This window comes from Nothobranchius furzeri, chromosome 9, assembly GCF_043380555.1.
Source record: "Nothobranchius furzeri strain GRZ-AD chromosome 9, NfurGRZ-RIMD1, whole genome shotgun sequence".
Lineage (NCBI taxonomy): Eukaryota > Metazoa > Chordata > Actinopteri > Cyprinodontiformes > Nothobranchiidae > Nothobranchius > Nothobranchius furzeri.
In genome coordinates, this window is record NC_091749.1 from 48,140,486 (window position 1) to 48,157,329 (window position 16,844).

The window sequence follows — 16,844 nt, forward strand, 5'->3', positions numbered from 1 at the left end:
GAAATAAGATTATCTGGTCTAATGAGACCAAGATAGAACTGTTTGGCCCGAAGTCGTATGTGTGGAGAAAAGTTGGTGCTCATCACTTGTCCAATACAGTCCCCACAACGAAGCATGGCAGTGGCAGCATCATGCATTTTCAGCTGCAGGGACAGCACAACTGGTTGCAATCAAGGGAACAGTGAATGCGGCCAAGTACACAGATATCCTGGACAAGAACCTTCTCCCAAGTGCCCAGTGCCCAAACTTCAAAAACATTGCTTGACATATCACATTAAATTTGCGGTATACTGTTACGAATAAAGGCACAGACACATAAAAAACATGCAAACTCGGATGGATTTTCTTCTGTAAACAAGATCTCAGAAGATAATGTATGATTGCCAAGCATAGCAGGTGGGCGTGCTTTGTGAAAAAAACATAATTATGCTCTCCAGATGAATGCTCATCCTTTTGGAAGTAGTTTTATTTTTTTTTTCTTTTATGTTTCACTGCAGCAGAAATAAATAAAAAAATAAAACAAGCCTTGCCCAGAGAGCGCAAACATGGGCTTTTTTCTCTGACGTGCTCCGCGCACCGTCAGCATCGTGCCAGAGAAATTAGAAATGTTGTTGCTGTTCTGATGGTTCTTCACCAAGCAACAACGCACATGGCCCAGAAATAAAGCTGTTCAGACGCATGTGCTCCCTTAGGAACAATGCGGCTTTAATTACCATGTCCAGCTGAGCAGCTAGAGTGATTGTTTCAAATAATTATGACTAATTTAGATCTTTTCACGTGGAGGTCCCGTAATTATGGTAATTTTCGTTAGAAGATTGAACGACCATGCATAGCAAGCTGCATCCTTTTGTTTTGGATGTGTTGTTTCTAAGGATGCTTCAGAACAGCTGCAAAATCCGAATTTATTCACAAAATTATCATTTAGATGTGTGACATAATCTCTGAAATATATAAAAGGGTTTCTACTGAATCTGTCATTGCAGCTTTGGTCCACAGGGTGGTGGTATTTCCTAAAGTTTGGGGAAACGTTTGGGTCCAACACCTTAATCTGGATTTATTATAGATTCCAGTGTGGGCTTCTGTTTTCAGATAAGCCATTTTAAATACATAAATCACTCTTGTTAAAGTTTATAATTAGCATGAATCCTTTTGAAGATAAATTGTTCCTCATTTTAAATAACTCAAATGGTGTAAAAGTGTATTTTTCATGTTTATTGATATTGATGATGCTAACAAACCCCCTCAGAGTTGCAAACAAGGACAAATGCTCTTGATTATTTATCTTTAAAAGTGAGAAACAAAAGGTGAAATTACACTTTTTTTTTCTCCTGACAAACAAAAGGCTTCTCTCCAGCTTGATGTGAAGTGTGAAGAACACACTAAATCACACAAATAATGAGAAAATGTCTGCAAATGAAAGATCAAATCAGTTTAATTTCAAGGTGTTTTAGGCAAAGAAGCTGCTTCTCGATCACACTGCGTTGGCTACGATGCTGCCTGATAAAAGATTTAAACCCCAGACAACACATTAAATTTCAGTGTGATCGATCAGCGGAGGCCGTACAGCTCCGTTTAGACAGAAAATCTGATGTGACTTGTAAATGATCGCACAACAGGATGTGGAAGTTAAACTGAAACATTGATGCCGTCGCGCTCTGATCCTCACGGTCCACACACGCTGCCACTCGTTGGTGAGACTATTGCACACAAACACTGTCTCAAGGCAGTCACAAACTAATGATCATCCATTTGTGACTGCTTTGAGATGTAGTTAATTAAACCCTGATAAACATCAGCCTCCATACTCGAAGCATCTGATTGCCAATCATCTGCCACCCTATTATCCTGCTGCATCGCTGCCATTCTTCATGCAGCCTCATCACCATCTGTCACAATCTGATTAATGAAGCATTATAACTACTGCTTTTTAACATTTGCCACCCAAACACTGACAAAGTCCCAAGTGTCCTTTTTCCCCTTTTAATCTTATTTTGTTGAAGAAATTGGGTTTTAATTTAACCTGCACAATATTTTCCCTGTGAAAGAGTCTGATGAAAAGCCCAGAGGTCACTTGTCATTTTAATCCACTCATCTGTTTTATTTGAAGGTGTTTTAACATGGTAACATTCTAAATGAGTAACCGATAAATCTAGACCAGCCATCGCAAATGATGTAACTCTGCAGGTCAGTGTAGCCACGCTACAATGTAGCCTCAGCAGGTCTACCATTGGTCCAAACTATTTTAGGTCTGGCCAATCACAGTGCTCTATGTTTGTATTGGGGCACTGGGTGGGTTTAGCAAAAAAGCTGCAACAATGAAAAACTACAAAGTTGGTGTTGACTCAAGAACAGAGCTCATTTAAAGCAGCTTTGGCATCAACTTTGGACGATTTAGATTTTGACATTTCTTTGACACATTTATTTAAAAAGAGGATGTAGTTGCTTCTTCTTCTTATGTGGTGTAGGGCAGACTTCCTGTAGACTGATTCCATAGCAATGAAAGCATCACTTTGCTCATTGCTTTGATTGGACCTAGCGCTGTCGAGACACAGTTTAAAAGACAACCGTAGCCTCCGGCCCATGACTGAGCTCTTTCTATGGGTCGTGGACAGACTATACGTATACTTACACAGGATGGCTTTTCATTCTGCTAAATGACGTTAATGAACCAGAAACTGCATAATCAGCCAAGTATTACAGTTGTATACACCATTTGACATAAACACAATATTGTCTTGTGAAAAATAGCATTTAGAAATCCATTTAACTATTTATTTTGAAGTGCAACATGATCTTAATATGCTTTTCTGCCTTTGTGAGTTTTATGTGAAGCCACAAAACAATGCACCATCCATTTACTTCATATGGCGCTGTTGCAGCAGAGTCTGGAGCACAAAGTTTCTTTAAGCATTAAGCGCCACCTGATTTCTTTCTTTTTTGATTGAAGATGTTTTGAAAAACCTCAACTGGACATTCATCAAAGATTTTTGAACGCGCTTGACTTCATTTTGAACAGTTTCCACGTTCATCCTGCTGGATGTTTCTGTGTAACAACCCATCCTCTCAGCTAGAAGAAAGAAAGACTATAGTAAACCTAGCCTGCATCAGATTATTTGAAACATGGCTCGAGGCTCAAAGTGGTCCTACTGATGGAGATGTGGGGGCTGAGCATGACAAACTCTGACTTGCTTTCATTAGAGGACGGGGGAAAAAGTCTTTGATGTTCTGAGTCTCATTCAATATTAAAAGTAAACAGAGCTCATGCTGCATATATGTGGGTGTATTCATCTTCTTTTTTTTTAAACAAATACCTCTAGCATAAAAAAGTTCGATTTTTTTCTATGTTTTAGTCTGAAATAAGGCCCAAAATGGAAGTTTTTTGTTTGTTAATGTTGTGTGGTGAACTTCCAGCCCACCCTTTCTTTATCAGTGTGATTGAAAATAAGCTAGACGAGTCCAGATGGCTCTTGAGGTGTGCAGGTCATCAAGTGTTGGAGCGGACTCTGAGAAGCAGAGGCTTCTTCACTGCTGACCACTTGTACTGTGATGAAGTGACTTACTAATCTGGATGTGGCAGTTTCTCTGAGGAGACAAGCTTAAGGGAATGTGCTGATTATACTTTGGGGAAGCCTGCCACATATTAGCAGCTGAGTGACTCTTACTACCTAATCTATATGTCTGACAACACGCTGATTAGACTCGATGGGAAGAAGTACCCCATCACGCTTGGAACACCAACCAGTAGTCTACGGCCTTGTCCCCTTATTTGCCCTTTTTATACGTTTAAGTGGAGAAGGTTTTGATTTCTGAACACATCTGACTAAAACTGGGTGGAATCGGGCCTCCTGTGACGTTGTTGCTTGAAATAAAGCATGTCAGATATCTCTAAGCTGAATCAAGAAGAAAAAAGTCTCCTACTTCATTTGACAAGAAGATTTCTTAAGGACCCTACCCTAGTGGTGTTTTGTTCTTCAGCTTCCATGGAAATTGCAACAGCAACCCCAAAATAAATAATACAAAAAGTACATATGAACTTAATATGCTGGGTTGACTTGTGATGGACGTGGGAAGCAGCAGGTTTCCAAGTTTTACGTCTAATGTTCTTCAGTGCCAGGAATGTATTTTAGAACCAGACAGTTAGATGGGATCAGGGAGGTCACGAGCAACTCCCCACTCAAGTTCATATATTTACGATCATCAAAATACATACGATTCATATGCAAAAACATAACAGGCACCCTTTAGTGGCTGGTTCCAGTAGAAGTCTTGCGGTCCCCTCCTTGTAAACACACATTATGAAACTACTATAAATCATACATGTGTATCAACCTAAACTTTTTTCTGTGCACGCTGCCAGAGCATGTGTGCACAAGCACTTTAGTGTTTATTGATCTGTGAACATCAGCACTTGGTGATTCTAAGGTCTACAATTTTCACTACAGCTTAAAAGCTGCTGATGATTTGTCAACGCTCTAGTCTTGAAATAAAAAATATATGAAAAATTAGTTAAAAAAAAACTCTCATTGATATCCAGGCAGAAAATGAACAGTTTTGTGTAATGGTGGTTTCTGAGTAATAAAATGCTACAATATTGATAATAGCAAGTCTCCTGCCTCAGAGTACCAACATCAAGAGTCTGTGTTGTTTTTCCTCTGATGCTTTTTGGTCTCCTCGCCTTCCTGTCAGCTCATGGGTCCCCGGAATAAAGAAAGAATGAAAGCAAGTGAATGGAGCTATAATCCACGTTGCCTTATGTCCTCAATCCCTCATATGCTGTACTTCAATTGAAGTGAAAAGTAATAAAGTGTGGTTCAACTATGTCTGTCATGCAGTTTAAGATAAATTAGCTTGTAAAAATCCCTAATTAAAAAGACTACAAATCAGACATCGCAGATATGACATCACCACAGAATATCTTCTTCCCCAGCGTAGTTGCTACTTACCACATGGCCAGAATAATGGTGGATCTCTCCACCTTTAATGCTCCTTCTGTCATCCTGAAAGAAGGATTCAGATCTCGTTAAACTAATCCTCCCCTCTTCGTGTCTCGTTTGAGGATGTCACTTTGGTGAGACAAACATTTGTAGTCCTAAACGTGTTTTCACACAAAACCTAAATTACTTTTACCGCCGTTAGAAAAGAAGCACATTGTTGGCATCAGAATGTGTCTGTAAAATTCACAAACATCATGTACGAAATGCATGGCACATATCAGACTTGTTGGGGACCCAAGGCGTGGTTTAGGCTCCGTATACAGTTTTAGGTGAAAATGAAGATACTGCAGTGCACTCAAATCTGGTTCCACCAATTTAAGGGGTGAAAGCCACGAGCTAATGTTGCACATCACACACACACACACACACACGCACGCACGCACGCACGCACGCACACACACACACACACACACACACACACACACACACACACACACACACACACACAGAATATGTAGTATGTGTGTAACGTTGAGCATTTATGTCCCAATATCCAAAGGGATGTGCTGAGTTACAGATCAGTTTTTTACTCTGCATGAGGAGTACAAATATTTGAACTAAACCTTTGGAAATGACTTCCCAAGACTGAGTCGAATTGGTAGTCAGCTTTGATGGACTGGTCGTAATTTGTATCATTTGATGTTCAAGACACAACGTTTTGTGTCTCAATTGAAAACTGGGAATCTGTGTGGAGGAAAAATACAATTTCACACACCGAAGATATTCTTTCAACTCGCTTCTCATCCAGCATAGGGACGTTTAATGCAACCGTCCCATGAAAATAACATAACAGTGTAGCTCCATGCAGCTGAGTCATGTGAAAATTAAAATCATGAACATTTTTTTCTGTATAATAAATCAAACTCACTTGACTGTCGATTATTGTAACATGCATTTTTATTCCCAGCCTTTGAGTTTAGCATCATAGTTGAAACCAAACTAATTACACTGGGTTCTTATCAGAATGAGCAGAGTAGAGACTAGAGACGCTGTAATAATGAACACACAAAGCTGGCTTCAGTAACGAGCCAGCTGCAGCACATAACATCTCCTGTCAACAACTCAAACAGGAACATTGATTTATGGCTTCCACCATTACAGGATTCAGCAATACTGACTAAAAAGTATGGGTGTTGGTTATTTTATCAATGCTTTCTGCTACAGGCTATAGGTGCACAACCCGGCTGGCAGTTTAGAGCCACATGAAAACTAAATCAGGATTTTTAGTTGCAAAGAATCAAAGGAGAACCAGGAAACCAGACCAACTGGAATCAATGGCCTGCCAACTCTCAACTCAAGCAAGTTACTCATATCACTGTGCAAGCTCATCACTATTAAAATTATTAAAACATCTAGTTAGAAGGCAAATTGCATGAGTGCAGACATTAATTATGGGAAAGAGAGAGAGAGAGCACTTGTATCTTAATTAGAAAAAAGGCACACTCATACATTTTAAATGTCTCAGGAGCAAATCCAGCGACTAAATATAGGTGACGATTCACACAGTTCTGCAAGGAGATGAAAATTCACGGAGACCATTGGATGTAAATGTGCTGTCATGAATCAGCTGTTCAATCTTTTTTTAAGTGGTTATAGTGGGCGCAGCACCATTCAAGACATACATAAATGGAGATTTAATCCCCCCGTCTCTGTGTCTGATGGTTTTTTTTCCTCAAACGTCATCCAGATTTCTTCAGCACTACCTTTCATCTAGTTTTATTTCTTACTTGGGGCATAACTCATTGCTTTTAGATTAGCCTGTAGTAGGTAAAATGAGCCATAAATTAATTTTATGTTGTATTGCTGCAGAGTGCATCGCCTCTTTCAACTGTCTTAATAACTCTCTTCCTTCTGTGTGCTTTATTGTTCTGTGGAGATGTGCCACCATTGGCTGTCTTTTGCTCTGTGTACGGCGGTTTGTCTACTAGATTTATTTCTGAAGCAGGATGGAATTTCCTGATCACACTATGTGTCATAACTTCTCAAAAAATGAGTTAAAATTGAAAATATATTACTTTATTATTAAATCAGCAAGGGAGCATGTGTGACAGCATTTTCCTTGTAATGTTTTACACTTTCAAAGCAGTTTTGAACCCTTGGCAACGTGTTTCTTTTTTAAGAATTAGTACAGGAGCTCATCTGTCACGTCTCAAATGAATGAAAGAACGGCCGCTCCATTCTTGTTGACGAGGACTAACCTTGCGCACCAGATGATTTGTTCCTCTGAGGGGTTTTGTCACATACCATTCAGCGTCCAGCAGCCATCCTCACTAAATCATCAAGCAGCTAATCTCCTGTAAGCACTTCCAGACTGAGGGGCCTCCTCGGCTTCAGCGTGGGTGTGCCAGACCCCTCCTAAAGCTCATTAGCACCGTTAAGCCTCAGCTTCTCATCCCCAAAGTTCTCCTCTCACAGCAAAGGTGAGTTTGTCTGATTATTACCTCACCGAGCACCAGGGGCGTCGATAATCCCACACTCTGGCAATAAATCCCACAAACAGAAAGGAAATGTATTCTAGTTGCCAATCAGGAATTTAAAGCTCTTTATTTTAATGCAATTCAAACATGTTTTCAGCATTTATGTGAATAACACAACACAGTCTAACCTACTTGTGTCCTTTGCCATTAGATCTCAGAAATGTTCTTGTGGTTTGCAGATGCACATATCTCACACATATCAATCCAAATGTGTGATTTTTGAACCATTTACCCTTTAACCCTTGAACATAGTTGTTGTCCTCTTTTCTTTTCTTGTTTTGTTTTGTTTCCAGCCTTCCATATTCTCAGCACAAATCCCCTGTCATGCAGCAGTCTAAATCCAATTTGCCCAGATCATTAAAGCAGTCCCTAAACAGGACAAGCACAGTGAAATGTCAAAAAAATAAGACGCTGCCAGTGCAACCTGAGAACATTTCTCTCCATCTCTTTTCAACTCCCCTTGCCGCCTGCCTGTGCTCTGTGCCTCTCCGTCTCCCAGAGCACTGCAGCTCCTCCCTCCACCTCTCATCGGCTGCCCCTCCCTCTTCCTCTCTTTCTCTGCTAGGTGCAGCATGTATGTGAGCGTGTGTGAGCCAGTAGAGCCGCCTGTGTGTTTACATGCCAGTGTATCAGTGCGGCCGGATTTAGCGCATCTGGAGAGGACGAAGGTATTTTTCAAATGCCCCTCAAACAAGGGATTCTCATCTCTGCGCAGATTCCTCTCACCCATCCTAATCTAGCCTGTCCTGAATCCTGCGTCCCCGACTCCACGCTTTCGGAGGCATTTTGAATTTCCTTGGCAACATGGAACTGCCCGAATTAAAATTCTCTGCATGACAGTCCTGGTAAGTACTCTGTCTCTATGGTGGGCTTTGAGCACTGAGTCACTGGATCAGATTTATGATGGTGCAGTGATGGGGCCAAGGGATTGCCAAAGAACTGAATATTGTCAGGAAGGAAAGTGTTTCTCCTGATGTGAAAAAGGAAATTTATCCTTAGATGAGAGCTCAAGATGTTATTTGTGCTTTGTCATCCAGATGGGGTTCATTTTGCTGCTCTGCTCCACAATCTGGTTTTTATACCGAGGGACTGAGAAGAAACGCTGCGTGCATGTGATCAGAATGGGCAATTTTTAAGGTTTTTTGTAAGATCTGACCTTAAATTTATTTTCTGTTGGCACAAATTAGTTTAAAAATAACTGTTCTGCATTTTTTTTTCTTTTTTGTCACACATGCAGGTGCAAAGCTGGGCACAGTAGTGTCTCCTTTATGTTTTCCCCCAAGTGCTTTGCCAGGGTGGTTTGTTGTTGCTTCCTAATCTGCTCATTAACATTCATGTTCCTTTGGATGGCAATAAACTCATCAAGAGTGACACACATTTCCAGCATGCATCTGCTGCTGGCCATTTCCAGTGGCCATGGAGGGATGCTATTGCAGGTGTTGGATTTGTCCCAGGTTAGAATGATTGATGGCTGTATGTTGATGGTGAGGGTGGGCGTGGGGGATGGTGGAGATGGTTTTCTTTGATTATTTATGGAGGCCAAATGATCAATATCTCACAGCTTTATTTTATCTTGCCTCCTCATGATCATGGCTGAACACTCCAGCAGGCATGCAGCTACGTAGGGACTGGTTTTTACCAGTGCAGCAGCAGCCACTGCATCCAGAGACCCCCAACAGTCTCACAGGGACGCGGCTGGCTTTTCAGAGCGAGGTTTCATGAACTAAAGAAAGCTAATAATCGTGATCCAATAGTTGTGCAATGATGGATGTCTAGGTTATTATTCATGCATGTCGCTATGTCTGCACGTCCGTAGCTTCAAAGTAATCAAAAATAAAGGCTATGAAACTGAAATTAGCCAACCATAATATGACTTGAATTTCCAATTACAGCTGGTGAACATCTGAGTTATTGAAATTGTCGCTGTCATTGGCCAAACAGTTTTTCAGCAGTCTACACTGCAATCACTTTTGCTATATATATATTACATATTGTCAGTATCAGTTTATTTGGGTTTGTCTGGTTTCAACATGTAAGGATCCAAGTGTCTGTGACTGCAATAATGGGAAAGCCACTGACCTTGTATTCAATTTCTGATAATAAACTCAAGATAAAAACAATATGTCCCCTTATAGCTCAGATAAATCACCATTATTATTACTCACACAATAAAGATGGTGTTGAATGGAGCCGGTACCACAGATTTAACCCTTTACTACAAGGGTCAACCACCTGGTGGAATACTCTTAAGTCTTTTACTTTATTCAATAAAAATGACAAATTCTAGGGGTGGAACTTGTTTTAAAAAAAATTCTAATTATGTTTTGTAATCATTTTTTTCTTGATTAATCACATTTTAATCGTTCAAGACTATTTGTGCCCAAGCCATGTTTTTAAGCAAAAACAATGTTAGTGAGGCAAAGACGACATACCCGCACTTTAATGAGTACTGTAACTAAAAGGTCTATTTAATTACTTTGGTCTCATTATAAAGGTAGCCATTGTGGGATTTGTTGGGATGTGTAAATATTAGTATAAGTGTTATTGATGAAGTGTAAATTGTCATGGAACATTGTATATGGTGCTAAACTTTTTCAGCCTTCAATTAGGGGATGCTTGGACTCAAAGGGGTACATTATTAATGCATTATGTGTTTTCTAATTAATGAATCATAATTAACAGCTTAAATTCCCATCCCCGACAAATTACATAAATAATTCTGGGGATTCATGATAATAGATAGATAGATAGATAGATAGATAGATAGATAGATAGATAGATAGATAGATAGATAGATAGATAGATAGATAGATAGATAGATAGATAGATAGATAGATAGATAGATAGATAGATAGATAGATAGATAGATAGATAGATAGATAGATAATAGATAGATAGATGATAGATAGATAGATAGATGATAGATAGATAGATAGATAGATAGATAGATAGATAGATAGATAGATAGATAGATAGATATTCTTTATTTTTTTCTATTACTGAATTCATCTCCACCTAAATGTTTGCCCCCAGCTGTAAAATTCCATTTCATGTTCACCCTCCTTGTACTGTTGAAAGTAAGAGTACAAGCAATAATCCAGATTATTTCAGCTATTGTTTTTTTTTTGTTGTTGTTGTTGTTTTTTTTTACTTCCCTGAACATAAGTGTAAAATATGAATACATATTTGCTCTGCTGTCCCCCAACCAAGCAGCTTGAACAGAAGCTTTATCAGGGAGACGGCTCCCTGGAGTCACGGTTACATCAGCTGTTAATTTAAGAGCACCTTTGCTTGTCGGCTTTGCTACAGACGTGATTAATAACAGCAGGGACAAACAACAGTACAATAGAGCCACAGAATGCCAGTGATCAAACTTCAGCAAATAAACACTTGTTTACTTTATTGCAAACTTACAGAAGAAATGCAAGAAAAAGGGAAAAAAAACTACAGCATCCCAAAGCGTTCAAATGGGAATATATTGACCCTTGGAATCAGAGTTGAGATAAGAACAGAAGAAGCAGCTCTTTCATCTGCATTTATATTCTCAAAATGTTTGTGAAAGACTGGGAAGCATCAGCATTTTATACAGAAAACACAATTTGAATCGTGTGTTTTTTTTAAAGTACAGTATAGTTTGAAAGACCGAAACTGTAATTTAAAGTGACTCTTTTTTTTTCCTTCCTTACAATACAAGCTACTCTCCACTGAACAAGTTGATTACTGTGGCTTGTCAGTGTTTTCCTTTTCTTTTTTTTTTACTGAAAAAAAAACTGCTTCCTTCTACAGCTTTAAACTTTAGTTGAAAGAGCAATGGAACTGAACTAAACACACAAGGCTGTGAAGCCAAGACAACAAGTAAAAGCCCCTAAACTACAAAGAATGGCGATTTGCAGTTAGGGGAGGGTTCTCTGTGAGATAATTGCTGTGAAACATCCTTTCTGTTAATAATCATCAAAATCATCATCGTCTGCCTCATCATCATCATCTGAGGTAACTGGGAAATCAATTTAGCACGCTGCTGCAGCTTGTTGTGGCTAATGCTTACAGTGAGCTAGCCCTATCCCATTGATAATAAATAAGCTACGAAGTAAAAAGATCCACATTGGTGGACAAAAACCATATTGTTACTTACAAGTTCAGTAGCAACAAAGACAGGTCACCATCAGTCCATGATTTTGTATCCTCCTTAAAACATGTGTAAATCGCTTTGATGTTCATGCTGGTTTTAACACTTTGCTTTGCATCCAAAGGCAGTGTTCGCTTACTTTTACCTATAGATTCTGCCGTGACGCCAACCAAAAAACAAAAAGCTAAATTCTTCTTCGTTTTCTGCTGTTCACCGCTAACTGCGAGCCTTCATATGAGCTACCTCCACAGTAACTGTTAAGTGCAGTTTCTGGTCAGAAGAGGGCTGAAGAGTGCTGTCCCATATGAAGTTACTCAAGTTTTTGGCTCAATAACCACTAAGTCCAGCTTGAAAGCAATAGCTTAAAGTGTTAAAACACTTTAGTGTTGCTTTAAACTCATTGCACCTGTTTGAACAAAGTGATTGATTTAGTTACCTTCAGAACTGTTTGCATACCTAAATTAAAAGATTAAAAAAGTAATAATTATATGTCAAGTTTTTGTTGACAGTAACAATAACAATTTTGTTTGAAAGTCAACCAACAGTGAGTTAAACCATTAGAGCTTTAAGCTAATGAACAAAAGGAAACCACAGAAAATGGTCAAGTCTCCTCTCAAAGCAAATATTGGTCAGATTTTCAGCAACGACATGAAAAAAATTCAATGACTTTTTTATTAGAAATTTTTTTCTCACTTTGCTGAATCAAAGTGGCAGCAGAGCTTCACTCAATCCAAGCAAAGGCTCAAAAGAAAGAAAGAAATCGGGGAGGATTTTACCCAAACAGAATCTCACTTGGCTGCAACTGCGTTGCATCACCACCTGGAATCAGAACAGGACTCAGTATTGGAAGATATTCAAAAATCAAACAACTTGGACTCAGATCAGGGGCAGAAATGTGGTTGTAACACCTCTAGATATAAGTCAGCTTTATAAACTAAAACTGTTATTTATGAACTAACATTAACACTAATGACACTAATTGATATATTTTTATTATGTTGTTTGAACCCAAGGGTCTCATTATTTGAATTTTCTAACTTGTTGGATTGCTCTACAAGTGCCCTTTTTTTTTTTTTTTTTTTTTTTTTTTTTACTTTGAGCACCCGCCCCGTCAAAGTTCTCTGCACGGCCCTGAAGAAGATACATATTTGGGTTGTAAACAAAATATTTAGTTAAATAGTTAAATATTTCATTTGGATGCTAGATATATATTTAAGAAGGCAAATATTTAGTTTGCAATCAAAGTATTTAGTTAAAAAGTTAAATATTTAGTTTGGATGATAAATATTTACTTAAAGTTAAATATTTAGTTAAGAAGTTAAGAATTTCATTTGTAAACAAAATATTTCATAATTAATTATTAATAATGAATTACTTTTCAGAAATGTACAGTAGAATTAAATACAAATAATCATAAGTTAGTGTTTGTGGAGACTTTAATATAGATATTCTAAATGCACACAATCATACACAAAAAATGTATTAATTATGTGTTTTGTTAAAGATTCCGTCCAACAATTACACACCCTAACAGGATAGCTATAAATACTGCAACTCGTATTAACAACATATTAACAAATAGTTACGGAAGTAAATACTGTATATGATGTCAGCATTTTCCCCATATTTTCTAGATACTGCACCAGTACGATCTCTAAAAAGACCTCAAATGGTCAATTAAGTTATTTTATCTCACCTTTCTCTGTCTCCTTTCTTTTTTAAATGTATTGTAAAAATATTTCCTAGTTGGTGTGGTGATAAAACAGTTTATGAAAATTTCCATAAATGTCTTTTTTATATTAATATTCATTATTGATTAATAGTTCTCTCTGTTTTAATGTCAGGTTTCTATCAAGTGTTAGAGATTGTTTGGGGTGTTACCTTAATCAAGTGGTCTTTTTTCCCTTTTACTAAGTACTTTTTAGAATACCAGGATAGGAAGGATGGTGTAGGTTTCCGTTTATTAGATTGATACATAAATATTACCAACAAGAAAGTGTACATTGGTGTGTGTCAAAAACAGCGTGAGGCTTAATGTCTTTTCCACAAAAACCAAGTGATGGGCCGGTCTCCAGTCAAAATACCCGGGCAGAATTTTTGTCCCAGTCCAGCCCTGATTCACACGCATGCAAATAAAGTAAATACACACAAGTCAAACTAAATGGTTAGAAAAACGAGTTTTGCCTTCTCTGTGGGGAGCGCAGCCTCAGCGCCTGGACGTGGTGTACAGCGATCTGTATGCTCTGTCCACTTTGGGGCAGAAGCGTTTGGTGTGCGCTTTGGCCCCCGTGGCCCCGCACAGGGGACACTTACTACTTGTTTCTACAGACGGTGGGACCTGTAAACCTGCTCAGATTCCTTGTTGTGTTTGCAGAAGCTGCACATCACGCGCTCAGATGCAGGCGGAACCGGAGCTTCACGGAGGCTCTTCTTGCGCTCCTCTGGCCCTATGGAGGTCGTTGGTACGGACAGATCTGGTGCAAACCGCAAGTCATCAGTTGGGTTCGGGACAGTGAGAGCCACCAAGCCAGGCAGCGCAGGTGGAGGGTGAAAATCCGCAGCCCTGTGCGCACAGACTGCGTGCATGCGCACATCACGACACTCGGGAGAATAAGCACTGGTACCTGGCGGAGAGGGCTCTGTGGCGGTCTTCCAACCCAGAATATCTCTGACGGTGTCCGACAGCCCCGTGTAATCCCTCCAGGGCTGAAAGGATTTGCGGTTTGACTCCATGATTGCGGCAGGTGGAAAAAGATGGTGGAGCTGCACCAGAGTCAGCCCCGCCCAGGCCCGGCCCAAACAAAATTGGAACCCTAGGCAAGATTATAGGGGGTGCCCTCTTACACTGCAATACTTTGCAACAGCATTTGTGGAGAGCCTTTCCAAAATGTCTTGAAACGTTCACACGGGTACTCTATTCCTCCATTAGTTGCAAGGTCTTGCGTTGAACATGTTCAAAGAATTCTTATCAAATTTTCTTTTCGAATTCAAAGAGTAGTTGTTGTGTTTAGGAACTCTAATTAAATATGTTTTTAATTATTTTCAGTTGAGAAATGTAGTTTCTGTGAGTCAGAAGTGAATGAAACTTAGAAAGCAATCAGTGCCCATGCTAAAATGAGTGTAAACTGAAAAGATTTCAAAATTAAAAAACACATTTTTGTCAGGGTTGGCGAGGGGTTTAGCTTTTGATTTTCCTGACCAAATTGTAACAAGAAAATTGACAAAACTGCCAAAGATATTTCTTGTATAATACCAGTAGGATTGTAAAACTGTAAAGTCATTTATTGCACAATTTAGTGTTTCCAACTAGTTGCTAACAGTCACAGTCTGGCGAGATACTCTGATACTAAAATGAGCCACTTTTGGTTTCATGCAGGTGCATGCAGGCATGAAACCATTTACATGTAAAAATATCTGAATTCTCACTGATTACATGATTTAGGGCTGAGTTTTTTTTAAATGTATTTAAATATATTCATTCATTTATGTAGATAAAATAGTTTAATCACCACAGTGAACTTCTGAGGGTAGAAGTACTTTGCAGTGTCAACTGCATCCCTGCATTAGTATCTCGGTAAAACACTAAACACTGTATCCCTGAAACAATGCTTTCCTCTTCACTAATCCAGATGTTCCAGCTTTATTAACCAGAAAACTCACATTCTCTGTGTCATCAACTTTGCACCTGCTCCACATCTTGTGATGTGAACTTATTTCAAACATTGCTTGAGTCTAAAGAAACATCAATCGGCTGCTGCCACTGATGAACCGCTTTCTTAGGTTGCCGTGGTTACACTTCATCACATACATTAAGAAGTGGTAGAAGGAAATTATTCCTATGCTGGGTTGAGAAACACAGAATTTAACTTTGTGCACCCTTCTGAATGTTTGGGTTAAACTGGGGCCGTGGGTCTCTGAGGATCAGCCACGGCACATATGCTCAGTGTGTGACTTTGAGTAATCTTGAGAAAATATATAGGAACTCTTTTCTTAGGCTTAGAAGAGAAATCACTATTTTCTGTCTCTGTCTTTAAACACACTTCTATAACCCGTCTCCTGTGCTCCGGTTCTGCCAAGTGTTGTTTTCAGCTCAGCTCAGAGAACAAGCTATGCAAATTGAGTTTTGTTGAAACAGTGTGGTAAACAAAGAAAGTATGAACTTCATTGCCTTTGATTATAGTGAAGCACATATGAATGCATTCACTATTATGCACACCTCTGGAAAATTGCACCACAATGGTCCCTTAAACAGAGAAAGTTTGCAGTTTGCTGAGTGACAGGTGAATCATTAATACTGGGTAAAAAATACACAATATTTTCAAACCATAAAATGAAAAAGTATGACCTATTCATAACAAAGATAGGTCCGACGTCAGAAAAGTGTCTTCTGGTGGGTTTTTTAGGTCTTTTAGGGAGGTCATACAGGCACACGGAGGCCACACACCACTGAACGTCATTTTGACTTGCTATAAGGACGCTGGATCAGCAATGGGGGGGGGGGGGGGGGGGGGGGGCAGTGGGCTGGCCAACAATATTCTATGGGGGTCACCCCCCACCCCACCCCCAGTTATTTAATACTTGCATGATACTTATGATAAGTGTGATGAAGCTTTATTAGAGTATTGTCATTGGAATTTGTTCAATACATCTGTATGAATATGTTATGAGCAGCATATGTGAGAGCAAGTGTTTTTAACAGAAAAGCACTATTTCTTGATCTCTGTCAGAGGTCATAACGTTGTGGCTGAGTGATGCTTATATGCAGTAGATTTAGAAAAAGAAACATCCTGAAAAGTTAAAACATGCACACATTTTTCTAAGTTGCTACTGTGCATACAGCTGAATTATTCTGTCTATTACATCCCCAACAAAGCAAGTGAGCAGATAAACACAAGAAAAGTGGTGCAGCCATTCATTTCTGCACCGGGCTTTGTTCCATACCGTTGCCATGTGCTTAATATCTTGAGATGCAGTAAATTACCCAATAACACACATAGCAAAGAAGAACAATTTTCCAGCAGAAAATTTGAGATAATCAAATTCTGGGTTGCTGAAATGAAAATGGAATGTGACAGAACGCACACTGGTGGAAATGAGGACCATGAATGTTTGTGGGAAAAATGAAAGGAGACAGAAAAAAACAGATTCCCAAACACATAGTGCAGCTATCTCTCATGTAAATGACTACATTAGTTACAGATTTGACCCTTCATGTGAGTGAAGAAGACTACAGGATAAATATTGTCA

At 39.1% G+C, this 16,844-nt stretch overlaps 1 protein-coding gene across 2 annotated transcripts in view; it reads left to right on the top strand.

The window, feature by feature from the left end:
• The first annotated feature begins 8,007 nt into the window (after positions 1–8,007).
• The window catches only part of lingo1b (leucine rich repeat and Ig domain containing 1b), a 26,380-nt gene continuing 17,543 nt past the window's right edge, over positions 8,008–16,844 (top strand). For both annotated transcript variants that reach the window (XM_015953682.3, XM_015953681.3), the window contains exon 1: positions 8,008–8,316. Coding sequence is in view for 1 of the 2 variants with exons in the window: in XM_015953681.3 (XP_015809167.1) it covers positions 8,305–8,316 (12 nt within the window). In the remaining variant the exon portion in view is untranslated. The remainder of the gene's footprint in view (positions 8,317–16,844) is intronic.